This window comes from Ostrea edulis, chromosome 4 (genome assembly GCF_947568905.1).
Source record: "Ostrea edulis chromosome 4, xbOstEdul1.1, whole genome shotgun sequence".
NCBI classification, from domain to species: Eukaryota; Metazoa; Mollusca; class Bivalvia; order Ostreida; family Ostreidae; genus Ostrea; species Ostrea edulis.
In genome coordinates, this window is record NC_079167.1 from 84121267 (window position 1) to 84147639 (window position 26373).

Consider the following 26373-nt stretch of genomic DNA (forward strand, 5'->3'; position numbering starts at 1 on the left):
GAAATCTCGGGGGAAATCTTGAAGTAGATGATATTCCACGTTTCTCAGTTGATTTTTCTTCCTTCTGGATCTGCCGCACAATTTCCGTGAAGTCCAGATCTTATAAAGGACAATATCATGTGTAATCATGTTTTTCAAATGAATCCAATGCACCCCTTTTCGACAATACGCGGGGGAATGTTTTACGACATTAATTCTTCTCATTCACAAAAGTCTGTAACTTTAGATTCATACGGCATGGGTGAGTGGCGGGTCTGTCTCACACGGAAGGAACAAAGACAGGATCCGGGTGTGGCTTAGAGACCGCCAGTATAGACCGCCTAATAAACATACACTCAAAGAATTAAAGATATCTTAAATCATTTGAAGATATCATCAATTCAATTATTGCGCGCAACAATTCAATTAAAAATTAATTCTTCAAATAATTAGTATCTTCAATTTTGTTTATTGCGCGCATTGATTTAATTGGTAATAGCATCAATTATTCTGCTGAATTGATGCGTGCTATAGTTTAATTGTTGCTCTCTTCAAATTAATTCATGTTAACAACTGAAGGGGTGCCGCTACAATTCAATTGAAGAGCTGTAATTCAATTAATGCGCGTAATAATTGAATTAATGCTCCATTTCCATTGAATTGTGGCTCGCATGCATTTATTAATGCACGCAATAATTGAATTTGATGTGCACAATAATTGAATTAATGCGCGGATAAATTCAAACTTATCTTCAATTATTTGAGTTCATGTTAATTTGGCGCTCCATACTCCAGTAGGTTAATTAAGAGCCGGGCCCTGGGTGCGAGGTTAAGAGGCGGGCCCTGGTAGGGATGCAAGGTTAAGAGGCGGACCCTGGTATGATGCAAGGTTAAGAACTGGGCCCTGGGTGGAGGTTAAGAGGCGGACCCTGGTAGGGATGCGAGGTTAAGAGGTGGGCCCTGTGCTGGTAGGGGTGCGAGGTTAAGAGGCGGGCCCTGGTAGGGGTGCGAGGTTAAGATCCGGGCCCTGGTAGGGGTGCGAGGTTGAGAGGCGGGCCCTGGTAGGGGTGCGAGGTTAAGAGGCGGGCCCTGGTAGGGGTGCGAGGTTAAGAGGCGGGCCCTGGTAGGGGTGTGAGGCTAAGATCCGGGCCCTGGTAGGGGTGCGAGGTTTAGAGGCGGGCCCTGTAGGAGTGCGAGGTTAAGAGCCGGGCCCTGGTAGAGGTGCATGCAAGCAATGACCCTCAGAACTGTGTTTTTGTTGAATGTGAAAATATGTGGTAAAATGGAGCAAAAACACACCCTTCCTACTGTCTCTCGGGAGGAGATGATGTTATGGCTCAGCTTATGAAGGAGGTATAGACGTTAGTTAAAACACCTTTGGACGTCACAAAGAAAGACGCCGAGAGAGAGAGAGAGAGAGAGAGAGAGAGAGAGAGAGAGAGAGGTGTGTTACATAAATACGTTTAAGCAGGTAAAATATAGATACATGTATTATTGACTTGTATGTTATTTTTAAACGCAACAGCTGAAAATCACCCGACCTTGACATGTCTCAATATTTTGTGATGATTTCCATTTGAACGGTGGTATAGGAAAATAGCTGTCCAAGGACAAACTCTAAACGCAAAAAATAAACCATCATGTAATAAAGGTAAGCGTTATTTATTACACTTATTCAAATAACAGGTAAAAATCAAACTCCAATAATTTCAACAATGCCGCGAAGTAGATCGCGAACACAGGCACTCGTGAATATTATGTTTACGGGAAGACAATTTTTTTATTAGGCCTATAGATATTTAAAACGTCGAGTGCCTGTCAATCTAATTAAAATTAGATCCTTTGATCCGCTCATCTACTATCGCTACACAAGTAGCGATAGTAGATGAGCGGATCAAAGGATCTAATTTTAATTAGATTGAGTGCCTGTGATCGCGAAGTTTGTGGAATGAATTTATTCACACACGGACAGACAGCTCTAAAACCGGATGTAACTAGAGTGAAGCAAAATGTACCAATGACAAGCAATGGATTTCAATAGAAACGAAGCAGAAAATATTCAGTGAATGTAAACATTTGTCATTATCAACTTTTAACATCGCACCGAGGTACTGCTCACCAGCTACCGGCACATAGGTACAGACAATTTAATGTGAAAACAACGATGAATAGACTTTCAAACTTATTCTAACGTAAATTAGTATTTAAATATACATCTATTTAAAACATCAACTAAAATAGTCGTGTAACAAAAAGCAGTAGCTGTGACTTAGTTCCTGTAGTCAGTGACAACATAAATGACTGATGTTTTTGGATGCTTGTTCACTTCCGGCTGCATCACTGTCATGAATGACTTTCACATCGCCTTGGTGTAATATCCCGTCTGCTTAAACGTACAATTACTTCATGTATTCGATCACTTTCAAAACATTTGAACCACGCAACGCGACCCATAACTTCCCTCCATCGTCCAAACCCAGCCCTATAGGTTTATCTAGTCCACAGTCCTCCACACATTTCAGAAACTGTCCGTTCTGGTCTAAGATGTGCAGACAGTCATTGTTTTCATCGGTCACAATGATCTGACTGATGGAGTCTGTTACGATCTGCCTGGGGAGGAACGGTGCTCTTTTCTTGGCCGGTGAACCGTCGTATCGAAATCGGATGCTTCCGGTCCTGTCCGCCACTAAAACAGCGCTAGCTCCAGTGTCAGAGACGCATATGTCACCATTGTTATTCTCAGCCAAGTACAGTAATCCTCTAAAGATAGGATTCCCGCCTTTATCTTTGTATATTTCTTGTTTCACTGTCTGTTCCTGATATTGAACAAGTTTGAAGTTCCTTTGATTTGTATCACACATACAGACCAGTATGTCGTCTGCTCTGGTGCAGCAGAGACTCGCAGGGTGCCAACCTATCGGCGCGGTAATCAGTATTTCTGTATTATCGTATCTCACAATGTTCACGGTTCTGTCGTCACCATCACTGAAGAGAAGGTCTCCCCGTCTGGTCACTGTCATCCCGCTCAGCCAACCAGTGAACGTCTTTTCAGCACCCAGGAACGACCCACGTATGTCAAAGAGTCTGATGGTATTGTCTGGATTAATAATCCAAGCTTCATCTGTTCCGACACAGGCCACCCCCAGTGGAGACCCGTGTTCTGTAGGAATGGTTGCAATTACTCGGACTCTGTCCAGAAGATCGGTGACGGCGAGACTGGTCAGCGACGTCCGGGTCAGTCTTGCTTTGTATTCTCCTAATTCTACACGGTGTTCTCGCTCCAGGACAATGTTTGTTTTTAGTTCAGGAATTGTAACATCAATATGTGTAGCGATGTTCCTGTAGTCGTCCAGTTTTGATTTATAACTTGCAACCTCATCAACTTTATTTGACTTTAAGATTTCTTTATTTTTGTTAATAATTGATTTTACTTCCTGTTCTAAACCTTGAAGGCGGTATTGATGTCTTTTAAGAGTTGTAAGATCGTCTTCTTTCATGGAACTTATGGAAGAATGTATTGCATCAAAAATTTGGTCCACCTCTTGGTGCCAAGTTGTTCTCAGGTGTTCAGATTCTTTTTCTAATTCTCCATATTTCTTTGCGGTCTTGGTTATCATTGGTTCGACATCTGCAATGCCCTTAAGAAATCGTGGACTGAAAATGGACTCCAGTTCTTGGGTGTCTCTCTTTATTTTTTCTTTCTTCTGTCGTACAACTTCCGCTATGTTAGTGTAACCGTCGATGACATTGTGGCCGGCATGAGGACCACTTACACAGCTGAAGCACACGGAGACACCACACTGCTGGCAATGACCTTCGCATCGGAGAGTGGGGTGAGACTCGCACAGAGAGAACACGAGACGTGCTGTGCGGTCCTTGAATGAAACGATGTCGTGTGAGAGAGACTGGGAGTCTTCTATATGCTTGTTGATACATGCCCCACACAGACTTGCATGGCAGCTGTTACAGAACCGCTGGGTGGGGTTAACACAAAGGTCACAGGTGATTACATCCTGTGCCCAAGTGGAAGAGGAGGTAGCCATCTTTCTACTAAAATAAACAAAACTATACATCATTTTCATTGATTAATTATGAAATATTGCTTTTCAAAAATAATTTTCCTTACCGATCTACTTTGTATCAACTTTCGATTTATCATCTCTTCCTTGAAATTCGTGTTGAATGCATAGGTGCCTAGTGAATGCATCATTTCCGCGATGTGTGGCAGTTTCCCGGCATTTATAGGACATGTGTGCCTTCCCATTAGCAATGAACACTTACTCGACCTGCAGAAACCTTCACATCTACGGAAAACATACACCATAAGTTTACATTCTGATTTTGCGCGATCATCAAATTATAAATCCTTAGGCATGTCGCACTTGATCTGCATGATAAGGAGATGATCGACCAATGGCAGACCGAATATTTCGCTGAATCTAAATTCACTACATAACTTTGGGAATGGATCAAGGATTTCTTTGGTGGGTCTTGACATTTACCAGACAGGTCAAAAGAACATATATAAGTAGTATACATTCACAAGACATCCTGCACAGTGCAAGGGAGAGAAAGGACCGATAACTCTGTGGAAGACAATGGGTCCTTTTCATCAGTTGTCGTTAGAGGGCGATTCCACAAATTTGAGACAAATTGCATATATAGTAGGAAGTTGATAATATTTTATGTTTATCCTCATTCTAACATGGTCTGATATGTTCTGCAACATATAAACTCACCTATTTCAATGTTGATCGCGGGTCAAATTAAACAGATTTGATTACATTAGATATAACCGCAGCAATCGAAAGACACAAATTATTTGATTTCCTGTAATCTTGAAAAAATAAATAAATTTAGCACCAGTTTAGAGAAAATATACAATATATGCATATATGATAATTGAATGATTTTAGTATGTATTATTATTCACTAATAGTCCAATAAAGCTTCAGATTTCAAAAATTGCACCTTCTGCAATATGAAATAACCGATATTTTGTTGTGATGGGATATTTAGATAATGCCAGTAGTGAAAATAAATATGTCATGTAACCATTCATGTTACTAACGGTTATTTTTTACTTATATATAGTAATTTTACATGCAGAAAAGAATGAAGTACTCCTCACCAAAACTGTGGTACGCCTTACCACTCGAATTACGCCAAGCCAAATCCACCGTGTACAACCCCACATTTGGAGGTGTGGAATAGTGACCTTAGGGGGTACGGAATTAGTGTTTTACTAGACAAGTTGACATATTTAGCTTGGTTACAGCTATAGAGATAAAACTAGTCTTATATTAACATACGACGGAACACAGTGATGTCCCCGCTTTCTCTTACTCGTTTCCCACCTCGCAGTTTGTGTTAGAAATAGGTGAACACTTCAACAATATTTGGCAACCACACGTAAGGATGCAAATTTGATCGATATTTGGCGAAATTTTCAATTATACTGCCACTCCACATAATATAACTGATACGCATGGTTTCTGCACATAACGCTGTAGCAGATACTTCTATGATTTCCGAAATTTCACGTCAAATGAATGGTCAAAACTTCAATTTTAGTGTGTGCCACTAGGGGTACAGCTTTCATTGGAGGTAGGGGGCAATGAACCAATCTCTAAGTTATTGGTTTTTAAGGAAATATAAAACATTTTCAAAAATACACATGGATCACAGCAATGAATTTATTCAGACTTACACCTATGTTTTCTTTTTGCGTTCTTTTAAATTACCACACATAAATGTTTCTTATACAAAACGCTATTAATGTTTGGTATTAAACACAGTAACCCTTTATCCATAACCACGTATTTTCATGCATGTACGAAAGGATCTAATGTAAAATGAATAATGTTATTTAAATTTTGATTGTGAAAATTCAACTTGTATAAAATATACTTGTCTATTTATGGGTATAATTCAGTTGTTGATTGTCTTTAGATGAAAGAATAAATGGTTTTAATACGACATTGGCCCGGTATTTTTCTAAAATATGAAATTGTTGAACCCACTAATATCTTGTCTTCTTTTGTTTGGCCAATCGCTCTTGAACCACCCCTAAAATACAAGAATTTAGCGTTGTAAAGTCTATATCCAACATTCCAAAACCTCTTTGTAACTAGCTTGTGTCACATATTGCTACTATTTTAGGTCACCTGAGTCGTTAGTCTATATCCAACATTCCAAAACCTCTTTGTAACTAGCCTGTGACACATATTGCATTAGGTCACCCGAGTCGTTAGTCGTCGTCCGTTAGCAAGTTTACATGTTTGAATTCTTGAAAGCTACAAGGCCAATTGTTATCATTTTGTGGTGTGGAACTTCTTTAGGATAGGAGGAATGTAAATTGTGAAATTCGTTATCTAAGCTCCCAAAATTGCTATAACAAATGCCAAATTTTCAAAAATCTTCTTCTCTACTCCCACACATGTGTGAGAAAAAACAAATGCATGGTTATGATGTACATGAAGCCCTTTACCAATAATGTGAAATTCACGGCCCCTTAGTCAGGGGTTCAGTCTCTAGGGTGGGGCAAGTTTGGCCATTTATTATAGCTATGTTAAATCTTTAAAAATCTTCTCTACTCTCAGTCCTGATTCAGAAAAATTAAATGCAAGGTTGTGATGTTCATGGACATCTCTATTGTGAAAATCATGGCCCCTGGATTAGGGGTTTAGGCCATAGGGTGGGGCCAATGTGGCTCTCTAGTGAAAACGTATCAAATATTCCTTCTTTACTCTCAGACATACGAGAGGAAACGCAAAAGGTATGGCCTATGTAAAGGCTTTGGTACTCGGGCGACCGTTAAGGCCTGTGGGGCTCTTATCTGAAGAGTAGAATCAGATCGCCTGCAAAAACAGCGAGTGCACTAGTGTGATTAATATTTGTTCCTCTATTGCAATGTGGATCTTTAACAACAAACTTTAGGCCAAAATGAAATATGTGTGTTTCCTATTTCACTCCTAAATATATTTAGGTAGGGTTGTTAGGTAAAAAATTTATTTCATTAAAACATTTTATTTGAAATCTTAGTTTTTGATACGCTTTCAATACAGGTCTATATACATTACAAATACTTTTCACACATTTTGAAGATCAATTAATAGTAGTTTTAATGTAAATCGGAGAAACTCGAATGCAAAATGAAAAAAAAATCCAAATTCAGGATTTCTATTTTCTTTCATATACATGTATATTTTCAATAAATTATTTAGGATCGGCAACGAAAGGGTAGGTGGGGTCGGGAAACCGGAAACACATACATTTTATTTTGGCCTTATTAGAAATATATGCAAATTGTGACTGGATTTTGGTGTAAACACCACATATTTTTCAGTTGTATAAAGACGAGTGTCCATTCCCTTTTTGTTGCTATCATATCTTGGTCATATTGCCCACTGCAGCCTTTTTTATTTTGGTGTACGTGTATGTTTTAACTTTCTTTTCGGTAGGTGTAACCAGCGTTTACTTTTTCTTCATGTCATCACCCTGCAGTTCAATAGTAAAATCAATTATAATTGAACTGAGAGTCTAAGAGATATCTCTTTTACTTTGAGAAATATCTCCTTCACTTAAAGAGATATCTCTCTAAGAATTCATAGAGAGATATCTCTCAAAGTATAGAGATATCTCTTTAATCGTTGAAAAAGAGATATCTCTCAAAGAGAAAGAGATATCTCTTTCCAATATTTTTATTAGTTTGAATATTTAAGTAATTCTCGCTAAAACGGAAGCCCGCCAAAGCAAATCTTACCATGATGGCTGGGATGTTGCTAAAACGCGGAACGGAAAATGGAACGGAACGGAAAATATATGCAACAATGTTATGAGGAGGTCAACATTTTGCAAATCAAAAGCCTTATTATGAACAAGGGATGCAGAAATTACAGAGAGAACAGGAAGTCATCCTCAGAATCCACCATTTCATATTGATACCTCATGCTAATGCATTATTATGTATTCTGACACGGTGTGCTTTGTGGATGAATGTACTAAAAGGCGCTTGCTTGATAATTTGCATAGTAAGTTTTAATAAAAATATCAAGCAAGCGCCTGTTGGCACCTTCTTTTTCCCCGGCTTTGTCATCTCTCCCCCCAGATTTTGACAGTATGTTGTTTCACAAATGAAGAAAAAATAAGTAAGGTAACATACTGAAAAAGACTTGAATAATAATTCAACCCCTTTCAAATTTATTTACTTTATTCTGGCTGGTATAGAAAGAAAATATTTATGAGCCCATCCAATGAATAAAAGGTACACCCCCCCCCCCCCCCGAAAACAACATTGTAAAAGATAAAATAATTTTTTTTAACAATTTCCCCCAAACATAGCCTTTTTAAATCGAACGTGCTTTTAATCGAACTACATATGTATAAGATAACTGAATTTGAATTTAGTTCTACACCTGGTACAATACACATTTATGTATCACATCAAGTTTTAAAGCGAACAAGTCCGGTAAAGAAAAACGTTTTGCCTCATTTGGGATGAATCTATGTCAAAGTTCGTACATTTACCGATACTATGTATGTCCATCCTCTAATATTCACTCCACTTTTCATATTGTATACACCTTTTTTTGTTTATACTTTGTTATTGAATATGTATTATGCTGATGATTAAAGCCAATAAACAATACAATACAAGAGGAATTAACAGATTTATTTCATAATACACATTGTATATGAAATAGCTAAAAAGCTAACACAGAATGTATGCTTGAATGGAATTAAAAGTAATCTCATTATTAATCCAAATGTTAAGCTATACAAGTATTTAGTTTAAAATTAACTGCCAGGAATCCTCCCTATTTAGGATTGGAGTGCTGCGGTTACTAAATCTCCTGTTAGTTAAAAAATGATAAATCAAACAAAAGATGTTTAACTTGTTGACTAAATAAGATCATGAATTATTATTGTTTTATACATATCACACTCCCTGTTGTAAGTACACACATTCACGGTATTATGTGTAAATACATGTACATGTGTGTAAATGACGTTTTGCCACGGGGGGGGGGGGGGGGGGGGGGGGGTATAAACCACGTGTGTTCTTTTCATTCTCTTCCCATAGGTGTCACTCGCTAACACCTCTGTCATTGCCGAAATTCTTGTAAAATGCCTGTAAATTCTTATACTAACGTTTAACTAAATTCGCTTAATCAATTTATGATGCAAGATAAAGTTGTCTTATCGGTTGTAAACAATTCCCAAATTGTTGATTTTAATCAAATCTTACCTTCATTAATCATTCTAATTCTAAAATTCCGTTCCGTTTCGTTTTCCGTTCCGCGTTTTAGCAACACCCTGATGGCTGCAGATTTAGCTTTTACCGCATGTGACCGCATGTGAAATGTATACATGATTGTACAGGTAACAAAAAAAACAAAACAAAGACAATAAATTGATGAAATATGCGAGGTAGACTATATTTCGCCTCTCGGAAACTTGACAATATTACCCCAACCACCTCTTCAACCTTTCCCGCCATTTGTACGCTAGAAGTATTTTGCTTGGTTAAAAGAATAGGGTTACATAATTTCAATGACAATGCGACAGGGAGAAGTCATTATGATCACCGAGGGGAAAATCTAAAGAGATATCTCTTTTGATTAAAGAGATATCTCTTTTTGAAAATTTAAAGAGATATCTCTCTAACTTAAAGATATATCTCTTTTTACATTGTTGGAGAGATATCTCTTTACGCTAGAGAGATATCTCTTTCTCGCTGAGAGATATCTCTCTAGCTTTGAGAGATATCTCTCAAAGAGAAAGAGATATCTCCCAAGCGTAGAGAGATATCTCATTTGTTGAAAGAGATATCTATTTTGGTTAAAGAGATATCTCTCTAACTTACAGAGATATCTCTTTAACCAATAAATAGTAAAAGGGCTTGCCATACTTTACTGATGTTCCTTTAGACTCCAATGCCACTATAAGATCATGTGATCCCATTATGTCGCCACCTTCATTGACAAATGGCTAACGACGATGCTTCTGTCGCGTCGATGCCGGATGGTGCACAAAAGGTGAAGATTAACTCATATAAAACAAAGTAATATCTTCTTACCATGAATTACCTTCAAGAGTGAACTATATATTCTAATGTAGGCATGTTGCAAAACGCAACACTGAGACCGCCACGGTGGCCTAGAGGCAAATCTCGGCGGAGATTCGGTTTGGCTGATTATCTGGACTTGGGTGACAATGCTGTTCGCTTCAAATAAGTGATTTGACTGTTACACTAACTCTCTATCACGCGAACAGCAGTGTCATATATAAAGTGCACACTAATTGCTAGAACCGGCCGCTGAAAGTAAATTTCCAGACATGTATTATGAAGGACTGCTCCGAGATTCGGTGAAGGCGTCAGTCTAAATATTCAGCTAAGCCGAATCTCAGCCGAGATTAGCCTAGAGGTCAGAACGTTCGTCCCGCATGCGGAAGGTCGGGATTCGAATATATAACAGGTAGTGACAGTTCCATCGGCATCAGGTGTGAATGTCACGGGTCCTCGTAGTTAGAATAATCTAACTGTGTCTCGGGACAGGCCCTCCGTAGGGCATTATCACTACGGGGGTCATTTTTCGACGTCGAAAAGTGACCCCCGGTCATTATTCGACGTAGAATAATGACCCCTTTTGCCCGTAGAACAAATGTCTTCTTAAAAAAATCAGTCCATGCATTTCACGTTTAGAAAAATGACCTCCGTAGAATAATGACCCCTTGTAAATTTTATTAAGGATTATTTCTCTGGTAATGCCTAAGGGAGACAGTCCAACATTGTCATATTATAAGTAAATCTATCATTCATATGAAACGTAACCAGATTAAAACATATTAGGAATTTTAATTTGGTGGTGGTAGGGGGGGGGGGGGGACTTTACACTTCCCTTATCACTTTTTTTTTTTTTTTTTTTTTTTTTTTTTTTTTTACACTTTATATACTTTGCTTGTATGCCATTTCCTACTGACTTCATTAATCAAGTTTCATGTATTTTCTTGTCTCCCGAAGAAAATTTTGAAGAATTCAAGATTCTGACCCCAGGGTGGGGCCAAACTTGGAATATAGTTTTTATGTGTAAAACATTTGAATAACATCTTCTTTAGTGCTAGCCTATCGATACTAAATTGCAACTACCGGTAAATGGATATTTAAAAAGAACGGGGGTAGTCCTTTACCAAAATTGTAAATTTGATGATCCCAGGGTTTGGGGTTTAGGTATCAGGGTGGGGCCAAAATGGTCATGCAGTTATTAAATGTGTGAACAATAGAATATTTTTAACTTCTTGATAGTTACCTTTCCAATTCTTTTCAGATTTGATACGAAGCATCTTTGGGACAAGGGGGACATAAATTGTAAATATGAGGACTCTTGCACCTCTGGGACCCTAGGAGGATAACAAAAACTGCCAAAAATTTACCAATTTAAAAAAATCTTCTTCTTTACAACCGCACATGTGTAAGGAAAACTAAATACATGGTGATGTAAAGCAGGAAGGCCTCCACCAACTTTCATGATCCCTATGATAGGGTTCTGATCTAGTGTTTATGTGTAAAACACTTAAATTTCATCTTCTTTAATGCTATTGATACTAAAGTATTTAGAAGTAGGTCATCCTTTGCCAAAAGTGTAAATTGCATGATCCCAGGAGTAATGGTTTTGGTTACAGGGTGGGGCCAAATCTATTATAATGATTATTGTCTTTTTCATTTGAAAGACTTAATTCTTTATGTTTGCTGATATGGTATAAAATCTAAGTGCATATTTAGGAAAAGCAGGAAAGGGTGTACCAAAATTGTGGATTTTTCAGCCTTATGGTTTTGGCTTTAGGACAGGTCCAAATTAGTCGTATCATGTTAATGTAAACATGATACATGTATATTGTATTATGCAGAGTCTTTCATCAATATAGGCACTTTCAGGGGCATTTAAGTTTTAAGATCACATTTTGTTTTATACTATTGGTAAATATTAGAATTTAGCGTACGTAGATATGCAGAACTGGAAAGTTTTTTCCTTTTAGATTTCATAGCCCTTGGCACTAGTGATACTCAAATGACCAATAAGGCCTGTGGGCCTCTTGTTTACGTTATATAATCGGTGTGTAAACAATTTGTTGCATTGCTGATAGCCTTTACTTTCTCAATTTTTTGTAGAAAAACCATTTCTAGATGCTAATAATTAAATGCATGTTTTGGCGATGCATGTAAAATTTGTTACCTTAAAATTGATTTGTAAAATCAAAATAATTTTGCATTTATTTGAACCATGAAGAAAATAAGTGATTTTTAACGTCAAGAAATGTCAGATTACATACATACAAAAATTTAAGGGAACAACTCTTCTACAATTACAGTTCAATTTTCATCAATTGTCACTACTATACTAATATTTTGTAAAATTTTAAACTAGATAAAGCATCAAAACTTGCCCGCTATCAAACTGGCATCCAATTTACTGATTGCATTCGAGTTTAACAATCTCACGTTTACAGGGTGAGATAAAGTTTTGTAAAATTAAAAAATAATAATAATAATAAAAGTATAGTCCATCATTAATTGTTTTATACTGTCTCCCCTTTCAACAAACATTACCCAGAAATATACTCTTTATGTATGCTTTTTACTTGATTTCATTTGTTTTTATCAATACATGTAGGGTTTTATTGAAAAATGAAAACCATTGGAACAAATCATTTGTACATGTAAATATTCAGTTTTAACAGGAATGCTGCTGTCTAAATCCACCACTGATGTTTAATTTCACTGCTGTCTAAATCCACCACTGATATTTAATTTCACTGCTGTCTAAATCCACCACTGATGTTTAATTTCACTGCTGTCTAAATCCACCACTGATGTTTAATTTCACTGCTGTCTAAATCCACCACTGATGTTTAATTTCACCGCTGATATTTAATTTTCTTCACTTGTTTGTTTCTACGTTGAGCAACAAACAGATTGTCGTTTGTATCTATACACAGTCCCCAGGGATCACTCAGTCCACAGTCTATGTAACGGAGGAACTGTCCGTCCTGGTCTATGATGTGGACACAGTCATTGTTATCATCAGCTGTAAGGATGTGACTCTGACTGTCTGTGGTGATTCCTCGTGGATAGAATGGTTTGTTCTGTGGAGCAGGAGTATGTCCAGTGTACCTGAATCTCAGTTTCCCGGCCTGATTGACCACCACTACTGCTTTAGCTGTCGTGTCAGCCACACAGATATCCAGGTTCCTGTTCTCACTAATGAATTTAGTGCTATAATCACCAGATGAATAGAGAGGATGACCCTGATCATCAAACTGAATGGTTTGTGTCACTGTGGAGGAAGAGTAATGCACAACTTTGTATTGTTTTCCATCATCACTGTTCATGGTAACCAGGAGATCATCAGAGGAGGTACTGCAGACATTGCGAGGTCTCCACCCCTGTAATGTGATCATGGTCTGTATCTCTTCATTCTTCACAATGTTCACAGTTCTATCACTGTCATCAGTATAAACCAGAGCCCCACTGTTTGTCACTGCTATGTCCCATGGAGTGTTTCCTGACCTGGTTGTGATTGACTTGAGTAGTGATCCCTGTTTAATGCTGTAGAGTTTCATGTTACCAGTTCCATCTGTCCAGATTTCTTCATCACTTAGACAGGCCACATCGTAAAGGTATCTATCATACTCGGTGTGTATGGTGGTGACAGTCTGTGGTTCATCAAGCAGCTGTTTGATGACAGGAGCGGATGCAGCTTCTGGGGATTTCTGTGTTGTCTTTATACTGTAACCATGTTCTTCTGATCGGACAGAAATTGATGATAAAGTTCCAAACAGTTTACTGAGTTCTTCTTGAATTCTTCCTGGGTTGAATTTAGGTAAAGATGGCAGAATTTTGTGTGGAAGATTTTTGTATTCCTCTACATTAGGCATAAGACTGAATACTTTTGAAATGTCATTAGAGTCCAAAGCAACATCCATCGAATTGATTTCATCATTGATTTCAGAGATTTTCTTGTTAACTTCGTCCAGATGTTTCTGTAGAGTGTGTAACTGTGTGGTTTTCATCTCCTCTACTTCAGATTTCAGTTTCTGGACGAGTTTGTCAATTTCTCTGTGCCAGTCCTCTCCATGTTTTGTTATGGCTGTTGAGAGATCTCCATATTTCTTTTCTAACCAACTCATTCTGTTTTGTATATCAGATAAAATGTCCTGGTAGGTTGGATAAATTGTTTCATTTAACTCATTTTTCTCTTTATTGATCTTTTCTTTCTTTTCCCCCAATACTTGCAATATTTTTGATAATTCGTGACCTAAATGTTGACTTGATGCCAGACAGGTACTGCAGACTGAAATGTGACACTGATTACAGTACATCTCACATCGTTCTTTTTCATGAGAGGTACACCCAGGGTAGAGGAGGGTGGAATTCCTGTCCTTGACATCAACAATTCTGTGAGGCTTTGAGAGGTCGGCAGAGAAATGTTCCCCCACGCAGGCCTTACACAGATTGACCAGGCATGTATCACAGTGCATCTGTACCAGGGCGGTCTCACACAGGTCACATCGCATCACGTCCTGGGCACTGGTACGGGAGTCCATCATCAGATCTGCTTGTGGATCTGAATAGAAATAAACAACAATGTTTATAACATACAATATCAGTATTTAACGAAAGTAAACAAAGCAACATTTAGTACACAGCAAATCATTATCAGGAAAATCTTCAGCTTAAATTTCTTTCATAGGGAACAATACCTAGATATAATGTGGCTAATTGATATGTAGGCTTTATCATTGATTTCCAGTGATTCTATTTTTAGCATATTTTATGATTGATTTTATAAAACTATGTACTTTACTTATCTTTATATACATAATTCTCTGCATATAACGTGAAACAAGAAAAATCAGATTATTACCGTAATGGCGGCTGTCCTCCCCGACAGTTATGTGTACTTTGATCATGTTATACCTGCATTATTTACCTGACAGGTGTTCATTCTTCCTGGTCTACATTTATCTGTGGATTTAAATTGTATATTGAAATGCAATCTAGAGGTTTGAGTCTGCCTAGACTGTGGTTTGATTTAGACATATGATTATACAACTTTTATTTATTAACAAATTTCCACAATAAATGCAACAAATGTATGAAGTTCAGACTTCTGAACTGAATGGGGTGTTCCTAAAAATGAATCCAGGATATAGAAATATTAGCTAGAAAAGAGGAGACAACTCTGTTTATCTTGCTGGAAGGTTTAATTGATGACAGAGTTTGACAGAGAAGCCCCAAGCACTGCTGTGCTTATAAATTCAAACACATACTACTAAAATAAGAAATTCATTGATTGTGAAAATTGACTGATACTTGGTTTGATGGTAAAGTTAGAAATTTAAATGAAAGTATACTTATCAGTCTGTGTTTGAAAATAGACACTCTTCCAGTTTTACAAGTGTAGCGGTCAGCCGGGTTTGATCACTGGTGGCCAGATAGCTCTATCAGTTGGTGGAGCACCTGACTAGAAATTCAGGGGATCCGGGTTGAAATCCCGGTCTGGTCCATTGCATTTTCTCCCTTCGTGTTGCATTAAGTGCCGTAGACCAACCCCTGGAACAGACAGATAGAAATGACAGCCAGGGGATAAAGATCCAGGGCTAATGTCTTCAAGTGTAAAGACATTTAAGGAGGGAGGAATGTAGTGGTCAGTCGGGTTTGATAGCCGGTGGCCAGATAGCTCAGTTAAAATTGGTAGAGCACCTGACGGTCTGGTCTGTCGCATTTTCTCCCTTCTTCTCTCTTCTTGTTACATAAATAAATCAATCTTGAGGATAATTGTAAAATAGATGTAATAAAACTGCTCTTGAATAAATAATGAATTAATTGTTTGATGAAGAAAGAGATAACTCTCTAGATTAATTATGTGAGGGTGGGGGAGCCTGATGTTTCATGGAAATGTAATATCGGAGTGGAAACAAGAAAGTTTATGGCTGGACTGGCTATTGAACCCATCACCCCTGCATTACTAGTCAGGTGCTCTAACCACTGAGCTATCCAGGCAGATATCCATATAGCTCTAGCTACTACATTCCTCCCTCCTTAAATTGTCTTCACCATAAAAAACACATGACCCAGGTTCTTTTTGGGAGGACTTTCACCTGAAGTCTAGTGGTGATCCACTGCACTAAATGTAATATAGGAAAGGAGAAAAATTGTGACTGGAGGTGAAATTGAACCCTGAACCCCTGTAGTGCTAGTCAGGTGCTCTAACCACTGCAGCTATCCAGGTCGATATCCAAAGTCCATTTAGCCCTAACTACTACTGTACAGAAGTAATCCCCATAATATAGCACTTGTTAGGGCCCAACCATATGACAGGTGCCCTGTAGAAAAAATCACTGTCTGTTCGTCTGTCAACACTTTCTCAATTTAAAAGAATTTTGGGACTTAATTTTTTTTAATATCAATAAGATAACAGCACTTTCTGTCATGCTTGCCTCTAATATTCATTGTGGGGTCCTTTCTGACTTGTTAGTTTTGTATTGACACTAATTTTTATTGCAATCAGTCAGTGTCCATCTTCATATCATCTGTCGTGCATAATTACTACATTGAACATGTTTAACTCACTCTGCTAGGAATTAATTTTGGTGTTGATTTGCAAAATATACCTATTAAACTAAATTATGATCCAAAGTTAGTAAAAATTAAATCTATTCTGTAGATAAATGGGGGGAAAGACATATAACTCACATAGAGAGATATCTCTCACTTAGAGTGACATTAATGATTCTCATCTTCTACACAATCTATTAGAAGTGATTGATTGTATATTCTTTAACGTCCCTCCCAAGAATTTTTCACTCATATGGAGATGTCACCATTGCTGGTGAAGGGCTGTAAAATTTAGGACCTATATACTCGGCGCTTATGGCCTTTGAGCAGGGACTCCTGGGATCTTTATCGTGCCACACCTGCTGTGACACGACGCCTCGATTTTTATGGTCTCATCCGAAGGGCCGCCACCCCATTTATCCACCCCCCCCCCCCCCCCCCCCGACGGGAACACAATCTCAAGAACACGGAGTACATATTTTATCTTCTAATTCTTCTCCTATGTATCTTTTTTACTTTGAGGAGATATCTCTTATGCTTAGACAGATATCTCTTATGCTTAGACAGATATCTCTTATACTTAGACAGATATCTCTTTCACTTTGAAAGATATCTCTTCCACTTAAAGAGATATCTCTCTCACTTAAAAAGAGATGTCTCTTTTACCCTGAGAGATATCTCTTTTACTTTGAGAGATATCTCCTTCACTTAAAGAGATATCTCTCTAACAATTCTTAGAGAGATATCTCTCAAAGTATAAGGGGTATCTCTTTAATCATTGAAAAAGAGATATTCCTCAAAGGGAAAGAGATATCTCTTTCCAATATTTTTTTATCAGTTTGAATACTAAGAAATTCTCCCTAAACTGGAAGCCTGCCAAAGCAAATCTTACCATGATGGCTGCAATTTCATGCAAAGATTTTGCGTTAATTTACCGCATGTGAAGTAACAAAAAAAAAAACCAAAGATAATAAATTGATCAAATATGTGAGCTAGACTGGATTTACATTTACAGCCTCTCGACAACTTGATAATGTTACCTTTTCTTTCATCTTTACCTAGAAGTGTTTTGATTGGTTAAAAAATAGGGTTACATCATATCAATGCCAATGCGACAGGGAGAAGTCATTATGACCACCAGGGGGAAAATCTGTTTAAATTAAAGAGGTATCTCTTTTAAAAATTTAAAGAGATATCTCTCTAACTGAAAGAGATACCTCTATTTACATTGATAGAGATATCTCTTTATGCTAGAGATATATCTCTTTCTAAGATATCTCCCTAGCTTTAAGAGATATATCTTTATCAATGTAAAAAGATACATATGTCTCTTTTGTTTAAAGAGATATCTCTTTTGTTTAAAGAGATATCTCTTTTGGTTAAAGAAATATCTCCCTAACATAGAAAGATATCTCTCTAATTTACAGAGATATCTCTACAACCAATAGAGATATCTCTCTAGTGTAAAAAGATATCTCTCTTATTGAAAGAGATATCTTGTTTTTTTTAATAAATAGTAAAAGGGTTTGCCATAGATATATCCATTACTATGGCAAACCCTTTTACAATTTATTCGAAAAATAAGATATCTCTTTAAATTAAAGAGATATCTCTTATTTTAAAGAGATATCTCTTTAAAATGAGAGATATCTCTTAATCTTAAGAGATATCTCTCTAAATAAGAAATATCTCTTTCACTTAGAGAGATATCTCTTTCTCTTAGAGAGATATCTCTTTCACTTAGAGAGAAGTCTCTTTCATTTAGAGAGATGTCTCTTTTACTTTTAGAGATATCTCTTACACTAACGCTAACACCTCTGTCATTGCCAAAATTTCGAAAATTCTTGTAAAATGTCTTGTAAATTCTTATACTAACGTTTAACTAAATTCACTTAATCAATTTATGATACAAAATTTAAAGAGAAAATTGTTGTAAACAATTCCCAAATTGTTGATTTTAATCAAAATGAATCCCCCCCCCCCCCCCCCCCACCGATTTTTACCGTTATCTTATACATTAATCATTTTGATTCTTAAATTCCATTCCGTTTCGTTTTCCGTTCGGTGTTTTAGCAACACCCTGATGGCTGCAATCCCGTGGGAAGATTTTGCTTTTACCGCATGTGAAATGTATACATGTACAGGTAACAAAAATAAAGACAATAAATTGATGAAATATGCGAGCTAGACTAGATTTTGCCTCTCGGAAACTTGACAATGTTACCCCAACCACCTCTTCAACCTTTCCCACCATTTGTACACTAGAAGTATTTTGCTTGGTTAAAAATAGGGTTACATCATTTCAATGACAATGCAACAGGGAGAAGTAATTATGATCGCCGGGGCGAAAATCTAAAAAGATATCTCTTTAGATTAAAGAGATATCTCTTTTTGAAAATTTAAAGAGATATCTCTCTAACTTGAAGAGATATCTCTTTTTACATCGATAGAGAGATATCTCTTTATGCTAGAGAGATATCTCTTTCTCTCTGAGAGATATCTCTCTAGCTTTGAGAGATATCTCTCAAAGAAAAAGAGATATCTCCCAAGCGTAAAGAGGTATATCATTTGTTTAAAGAGATATCTCTTTTGGTTACAGAGATATTTCCCTAGCGTAAAAAGATATCTCTCTAACTTACAGAGATATCACTTTAACCAATATAATATCTCTCTTTTATCTTATTTTATGAATAAATAGTAAAAGGGCTTGCCATACATTACTTATTGTAAAGAATTAGAAAAGATATTCTCCTCATTTATGGATTGGTCCAACTCATGGAGTAAAAGAGGATGTAAGGTGGTCTTAAAATGAAAATTTAAAATCGTTCATCATGAAATTGTTTTGGATAAGGCATATCTTACATCTCTACAAATAGGGACTAAATAGGCAATTTCCTACCTAATTTTAATCTAACTAAATTCACATCCTTTGGGAGATTGAATCTTCACCTTTCATTGAATACATCAATTAATATACTTTTGAAGTCATTATTAATAAGAACAAATTTTGGATTGGCATGGATTGAGATACAGAACACTTGTACACAGTCTATATGTCTCTTTATTTTATAACTCTGTGATCCACATTGGTGGGGAAAACATTCTATGATAAACAATTATTTGACATTGGTGTCGGATACAGTCAATGATATTAAGGAAGATGGTACATTTTGGGCTTTCTATCCGAATGTGAAGATTGACTCTTGGAATATACAAGAAAGATTCTTGTATTAAAAATTAAGTCGGGTAGAATCAGTAAGTTTGAAAAGTTACCATATTCATTTATTAGAACAAATATTTACAATGTACTGAAGTGTAAGAAATCCAAATTCTATTTTAAAAATAAAACCTCCTCAGTGACAACAGGTACAATAAGATGGATTGAGCTTTTAGATCATAGATAACGGGGAATGGAAAAATATCCACAAACTACCTTTCAAAATAACTAAAGATTGCAAACTCCAGTGGTTTCATTGCAAAATAATTAACAAAGCCCGATCTAGCAACAAATTCATTTTTGTTTAAAATCAAAAAGGTATCCTCTAAAATGTGTACCTTTTGTCATTAAGAAGAAACAATAGAATATGTACTGTAGGAATGTGACTATGTTGAACTGAATTTGAACTTTATGTAAAAGATAAAGCAAACTTTGAATGAGTTTTTACCAGGAAATTGTGTATCTTGGGTATCCTTGATATAAACAGGGGTTAATTCAAAATACTCTTCTCCTTAAAGGTTGAAGTACTACATTTATACAGCAAGATGTACCGAGAAATCTTTGAGCCTTTGTTTTGCATTGTTTACTTAAAACTCTTTAATTAACAAAACACAAAATTCATACATGTACATTGCAAAAATGGTGATAAGGAAATATTTGATACCCAATGGAACAAATGGAACCTAATCTTTTCATAACTCTCTCTCTCTTTCTCAATAGAAAAGTCTGTATCGATTCTATATTTTAATTGTTATGCATATTTGTATTGTGAAATATACAGATGCTTAAAAAAAGATAACTACCATTCCAATCTTTTTAAAATCTAGTGTTTAAATAAAAAGTTAAAATCTTTGGGACAAGGAGAACATAGATTGTTAATTTCAAGAATCCTGCTCTGCTGGCCGGGGCCTTAGGAGTGGAGCAAAAACTGCCAAAAATTGACCAATTTTCAAAAATCTTCTTCATAACCGCACATGTGCATGAAAAGCTAAATGCAGGGTTCAGACTTGGGGCAGAGCCAATATGGCTATATAGTGAAAATGTATTTAATCTTAGAAAATCTTTTTCTCTACTTCCGCAGCATGAATCCTTTTAGTGTTATGTATTGTGAGAATTATTTTTGCGTATAATGATTATGACAATATCCTCCATGGCCTATATTAAGTCAGGTCAGTTGAGACTTGGGGTGGGAGCTAACTTGACCATATTATAGTAAACCTGTGTTCTATTTTAGAAATCTACTTTAATTTACTGTGCATTGTAGGTTTGTAGCAATAAACTGTATGTATGTTGTAGCTGTCTACTTAAATTGGAAATTTCATGATTCCTGGGGCAGGCCACTGATTCCAGGAGGAGGGGAGAGCAAAAATGATCATAGGGTATATTCATTTTTTTTTCCTGATTTCATTGAAAGATGAATACATATTTAGAGGAGATGATACAGCTGTCAACCAAAATTACTTCAAACTTCATGTTTCCTTCTATTGTAATTGAATGGGAATAGCGTGCATGTATATTTATTAATATCATAATGCACATTTTAGACTCCATATTGAGGCTTTTAAAATGCAAATATGAGACTCCCTGACAGGTCTATGAAACTCATGTCAAGGCCTGTGGGTCTCTTGTTTAAAAAGTAGGTCAAACTCCAGGGTAAAAAGATCAAATGCCATTGTGTACAAAGTCTTGCCATAAAGAATCTACATGTATATACAAAATATGAAATTCCCATCCAAAATAGTTCTGAATATTTTAGTTATGATTTCTTAAAAGTAGGTCAAACTCCCGAGTTCAAGATCACAAATCATGTTATGAAAATGAAAGGTTTTGCCATAAGAAATATATATATTCAAGATATGAAAGACCCCTGGGGATTCGGGTTAGAATAGGTCCTCAGTACCCCTTGCTTGTCGTAAAAGGCGACTAAATTGGGTGGTCCTTCGGATGAGATTGCAAAAACCAAGATCCCATGTCACAGTAGGTGTGGCATGATAAAGATGCCTCCCATTGAAAGTTCTCAAGGGCTGTAATCACCAAGCATAGGCCTAAATTTTGCAGCCCTTAACCGGCAATGGTGATGCCCCCAAGTGAATGAAAAATTCTCTAGAGGCACATTAAACAATATACAATCAATCAATCTACCTTAATTAAATGGTTCAGGACATATTGTATAGGTCAGATTTTCATTACAAGTAGGTTAAACTTCCAGGTCAAAGTCTCAAGATCACACACCATTGCATCACATGAAATGTCTTTCCATAAAAAATGTATATACAAAATATGAAAGCCCTAGCTGGCTTAAATAGTTCAAGAGATACATATATTTTTAAAGATTTTCCCCAAATATCAGTATAACACTTTGATCCCCCATTGTGGCCAAACCCTACACCCAGGGACCATGAATTGCACAAATTTGAATCTACTCTATGTTTGGAAGCTTTCATGCAAATTTGAACTATTTGGTTTTTTAGAAGATTTTCCCTTTATACTCAAATGTTAAAACTTTGATCCCCTATTGGGGCCATGATTTGAACAAACTTGAATCTGATATATGTTGGGCAGTTTTCATGTAAATTTCAACTTTTCTGGACCAGTGGTTCATGAGATTTTCCCTAAATACTCATGACAAATGTAAAACTATGATTCCCTATTGTGGCCCCACCCCTAGCCATGCACGAGGACCATAATTTGAACAAACTTGAATCTGCATTATGACTCAGGAAGCTTTCATGTAGAACTTTTCAGACCCAGTGGATTTTCCCTACATATAAAACTTTGATCTCCTATTGTGGCAGGGCAATGATTTCAACAAATCTGAATCTGCACTAAGCCTATGTCAGGAAACTTTCATGTAAAGAGGTATAGCGCATTTGCTGACGAAACGGCCAACTCAGAAATCTAAAGGAAAAACACCGGTTTCCAAAAATAGACTGGCGTGTTATATATAAATATAAGTCCAACATCTTTTGTTTCGTTAACCAAGATAAATAACTGCCACAGTTTAGCATTACTGACATTTATATGAGTCGTTCTTAAATCAATAAACCATTTTCCTATTTGGAATATGATGAACAGTATGTCAATATTTTCATAGGTGGATTCATATTACACAACAACCCTTTTACATATGACATTACTTAACTGACTGTCTTTTTCTGACATGACTGCAGCACCTTTAATAGATTTCATCAGTTCATTTGCCGTTGGTTGATAATTCGAGTGTTTAACTTTGCCTAAATATCATATGACAGTTGGTACATGAGTTTTTATATTTACTTTTGAGAAGTCAAACTGTATAATAGTTCTTTTCCTCCCTTGACCTATTTTTACTTATTACATGCTGTGTATTTGTGTCCTTTTTCTTGTAGTATTTGTTTAGGTTTTCGTCAGCCTGTGACATTACGGTTTGAAAATCATGTGCACACAGGAACATGTTAGTGTAAACAAACGGAACTACAGTGATCTCGAAATAAATTCCTTTACTATAAGTCGTAACTTGCAAATATTGGAAGTTATGATGAAAATGATTAATATTTGTTATATTGTATCACATTTATAACTCAAAAACACGACCCCAAAATATGAAAAGCAAAAAAAAAAAAAAAAAGATTGGGAAAATATTGGACTTTAACTCGGAATGTATGGTTTAAATGTTAAATTACTGAGCACCTAAACCACTAGGCCACCCAGGCATGTAAGTTTAAAGGTTTAACGTTTGACAGGCTGCTATATCTCAAGGTAAATTTTGAGAACGATTTTTTCATATTTTATCCATTTTCAACAAGAGGGCCACCTTAAACCAAATTTCCTCAAATGGACTTATGTACAGTCATACTCAAGTAAAACTATTTCAGTGTTTTATTTCTGGTTTAGGGTGGCCTTTTGTAACAATTTGCAATTTTGTATGCCCATTACGTTACATCTACTATATACTCTATATAATCACGGTGATGTTTATGCTTATCAAATAAAGATACTATCAACATATAGATATTTTTATTAAGTAATTTGGGTAAACAGAAGTATAAACTGACATTGTATAGCAGAATATTTGTAAAAAAAATGATATTCAAGAAATAAGTATTTATATAGGCGAAATTGCATACCAAGTGAGCTATACTCCTTTGAACTTTTCTGGTCCAATGGTTCTCGAGAAGATTTTTAATTGACCACACCCTATTTTTGCATTTATCTCCCCTTTGAAGGGGGCATGGCCCTTCATTTGAACAAACTTGAATCCTCTTCACCCATGGATGATGTGTACCAAGTTTGATTGAAATTAACAAGCCAAATGGTTCTGGAGAAGATGAAAATGTGAAAAGTTTACAGAGACAGACAATGGGTGATCACAATAGCTTGATCACTTGAGCTTTAAGCTCAGGTGAGCAAAAAAAAAAAAGGGGGGGGGGGATCACCGGCTGGTCATCATCCAACAACCACATTTTTATGGCAGTGGTAAAGGGTAGTGGAAAGATAAGTTTGAGCTGAGGAATTGAATTCATGTACTGAAGGATTACACCCCCCCCCCTTACCTCCACACACACCAACCTCATTAGGAATTGGATTTTGAGTTGAATTAAATTGTTTACGGTTTTCCAGCTTGCCAAGACTTATTCTGAGATAGCTGAAAAGTGAACTCAACTCCTGCCCCCAAAACACTGCTACGTGCTTGTACAACTGTCATGGTGAAGTATGCATAATTTTTACAATCTCTAAACTACAGATTTTGATTCAGTATTGTTGATATCAGTCCTCTCCACACAATCATATTTTGGTCAGGGAAATTTTATTATTCTTCAAAGAAAGTTTTTAATTAGAACAACATCATGACAAATGACGTGGTCACATTATATTACAGGAAACAACTGTTGCTCAGCTAGGTACAAAATCTGTTACTATAGCAACAGAACAAATATTGACGAAACAAATGGACGGATAGAATGACATCACAATGCTGTTGTAAATTGACATTGTAACAAAGATATACATTGTAATGGTATTTTAAATCTGCCATTTTAATATCAGTAAATATCGTAGAAACACACAGATAAATCTGATTTGAACAGAAAGCAACATAATAAAGAACACTCAACAGAGTGAAACTTTCCTCAGACTCAAACATCGGATTCTTGGATCATGAAACAAACTTAGACTTTCATTAAAGTAAGGTTCTTATCAAATGTTCATCTGAACTCAAAACTTCATAATTAACAGCATGCTGGTCACATGATCATGCCAAACTGCTCTCATTAGTTTGCACGGTATATGAAAGTGTACTTATCTTAACATATATAAAATTCGACTCGGTCAGCGCAGATACACTATTTGGAGTAATCATGATTTACAGGTTTTTTCTGAGTATGATAGCGATAATTTCATAGTTTAAATAAATCAGAGTGATTGCTTTTGAGTCAAAGATGTTAAAATAGGAATCCTGCTAAGATAAATACACATACAATATATGTCATCACCTTCATGCAGAAATTCCTGTAGTAAGTTGTTTTATTTTCATATCTGTACATTTTTCAACACTAAAAGATTCACTGATATAGAATCACATTTCAGATCAGTTTAAAGTTCATTATTCATTAGCATGGGTTACAAGTCAATAATCAAATTCCTTACAAGTGATTGATAGGTTAATAGTAAACCAGTCAATGCTTGGTAAGATGATGATTGCTGCAGTCTCTAATCCTTCGCTTTCTTTAAGAGACTCATGATGGCCTTGCCCTTTTTCTCCCACACATTAAACTCATCCTTGAACTTTTCAACACTTGGCGGTTCCTCCTGAAGTTGTTGGAGCGTGACGGTGGTGTCGTGTTTTGGGTTGTCACGGAGCCACTTGGACAACTGGATCTGACACTGGTCACTCTCTTTGTTCCGGTTCAGTGATTGTAGTGTGGCAATCAATGTGTCAAAGCAGACATGGACCCACTTCAAATACACTCCACAGTCTAGTAAAATAAAAAAACATACACTTAGAATCAATAAAACAAGAGGCCCACAGGCCTTATCGGTCACCTGAGTATTAGCTAAAAGTATCACTATATTCCCAAGGGCTATAAAATCTAGAAAAAAATTCCTGCTCTGAATATCTAAGCTAAATCCTAATATTCAGCAACAGTATAAAATGAGGTGTGTTCTTAAAACTTCACTGCCCTCAAAAGAGCATATATACTGATGAAAGGCTTTATATAATAGGATACATGTATTAATATTAAACGATATGACTAATTTGGACCCATCCTAGATTCAAAACCCCAGGGTTGTGAAATTCACCATTTTTTGTACATCATTTTCTGCTATTCCTATATATGCATTTAGTTTTTATACTGTATCAGCAAACTTAAAGAAGTCCTTCAAATCAATAATCACTATAATTATTTTGACTCCACTCTGAAACAAAACCCTTACCTCCTTGGATCATGAAATTTACAGTTTTGGTAAAGGACTACCTATTCCTTCAATCTAGTATCAGTAGCATTAAATCAGAAACCATGCATTTACATGTTTTGCACATACCAAGTTTGGCCTCGCCCTGGAGTCAGAACCTCTA

General features: G+C 36.4%; 3 protein-coding genes across 4 annotated transcripts in view; all 3 read right to left on the bottom strand.

Annotated features, from left to right (window-relative positions):
• Window positions 1–1625: 1625 nt before the first annotated feature.
• Window positions 1626–4450, bottom strand: LOC125671679 (uncharacterized). 2 transcript variants are annotated; one of them, XM_048907526.2, is made up of 2 exons: window positions 4106–4450; window positions 1626–4044 (listed from the first exon to the last, which is right to left on the bottom strand). In XM_048907526.2, exon 2 carries the CDS (start codon window positions 4020–4022, stop codon window positions 2379–2381), a length of 1644 nt encoding a protein of 547 aa, XP_048763483.2. In that variant the 5' UTR covers window positions 4023–4044; window positions 4106–4450; the 3' UTR covers window positions 1626–2378. The 2 variants fall into 2 exon arrangements, with proteins under 2 accessions (XP_048763483.2, XP_048763482.2); XM_048907525.2 differs by having other exon boundaries at window positions 1626–4029; window positions 4106–4447.
• Window positions 4451–12541: 8091 nt separating this feature from the next.
• Window positions 12542–15062, bottom strand: LOC125671478 (uncharacterized). The gene is made up of 2 exons (XM_048907237.2): window positions 14907–15062; window positions 12542–14606 (listed from the first exon to the last, which is right to left on the bottom strand). Exons 1-2 carry the CDS (start codon window positions 14950–14952, stop codon window positions 12898–12900), a joined length of 1755 nt encoding a protein of 584 aa, XP_048763194.2. The 5' UTR covers window positions 14953–15062; the 3' UTR covers window positions 12542–12897.
• A 9524-nt stretch (window positions 15063–24586) lies between these two features.
• The window catches only part of LOC125669198 (uncharacterized), a 56401-nt gene continuing 54614 nt past the window's right edge, over window positions 24587–26373 (bottom strand). The window contains exon 33 of the mRNA XM_056161514.1: window positions 24587–25771. Within this exon, the coding sequence (XP_056017489.1) occupies window positions 25506–25771 (266 nt within the window). The 3' untranslated portion in view covers window positions 24587–25505. The remainder of the gene's footprint in view (window positions 25772–26373) is intronic.

What these genes read in the sequence shown, in the direction of transcription:
- LOC125671478 (XM_048907237.2), bottom strand. Translation starts at nt 14,952, where the DNA reads ATGATCAAAGTACACATAACTGTCGGGGAGGACAGCCGCCATTACG. An exon ending in GGAGGACAGCCGCCATTACG is followed by an intron (nt 14,607 to 14,906) that starts GTAATAATCTGA and finishes ATTTCTATTCAG; the next exon opens with ATCCACAAGCAGATCTGATG.
- LOC125671679 (XM_048907526.2), bottom strand. Translation starts at nt 4,022, where the DNA reads ATGGCTACCTCCTCTTCCACTTGGGCACAGGATGTAATCACCTGTGAC.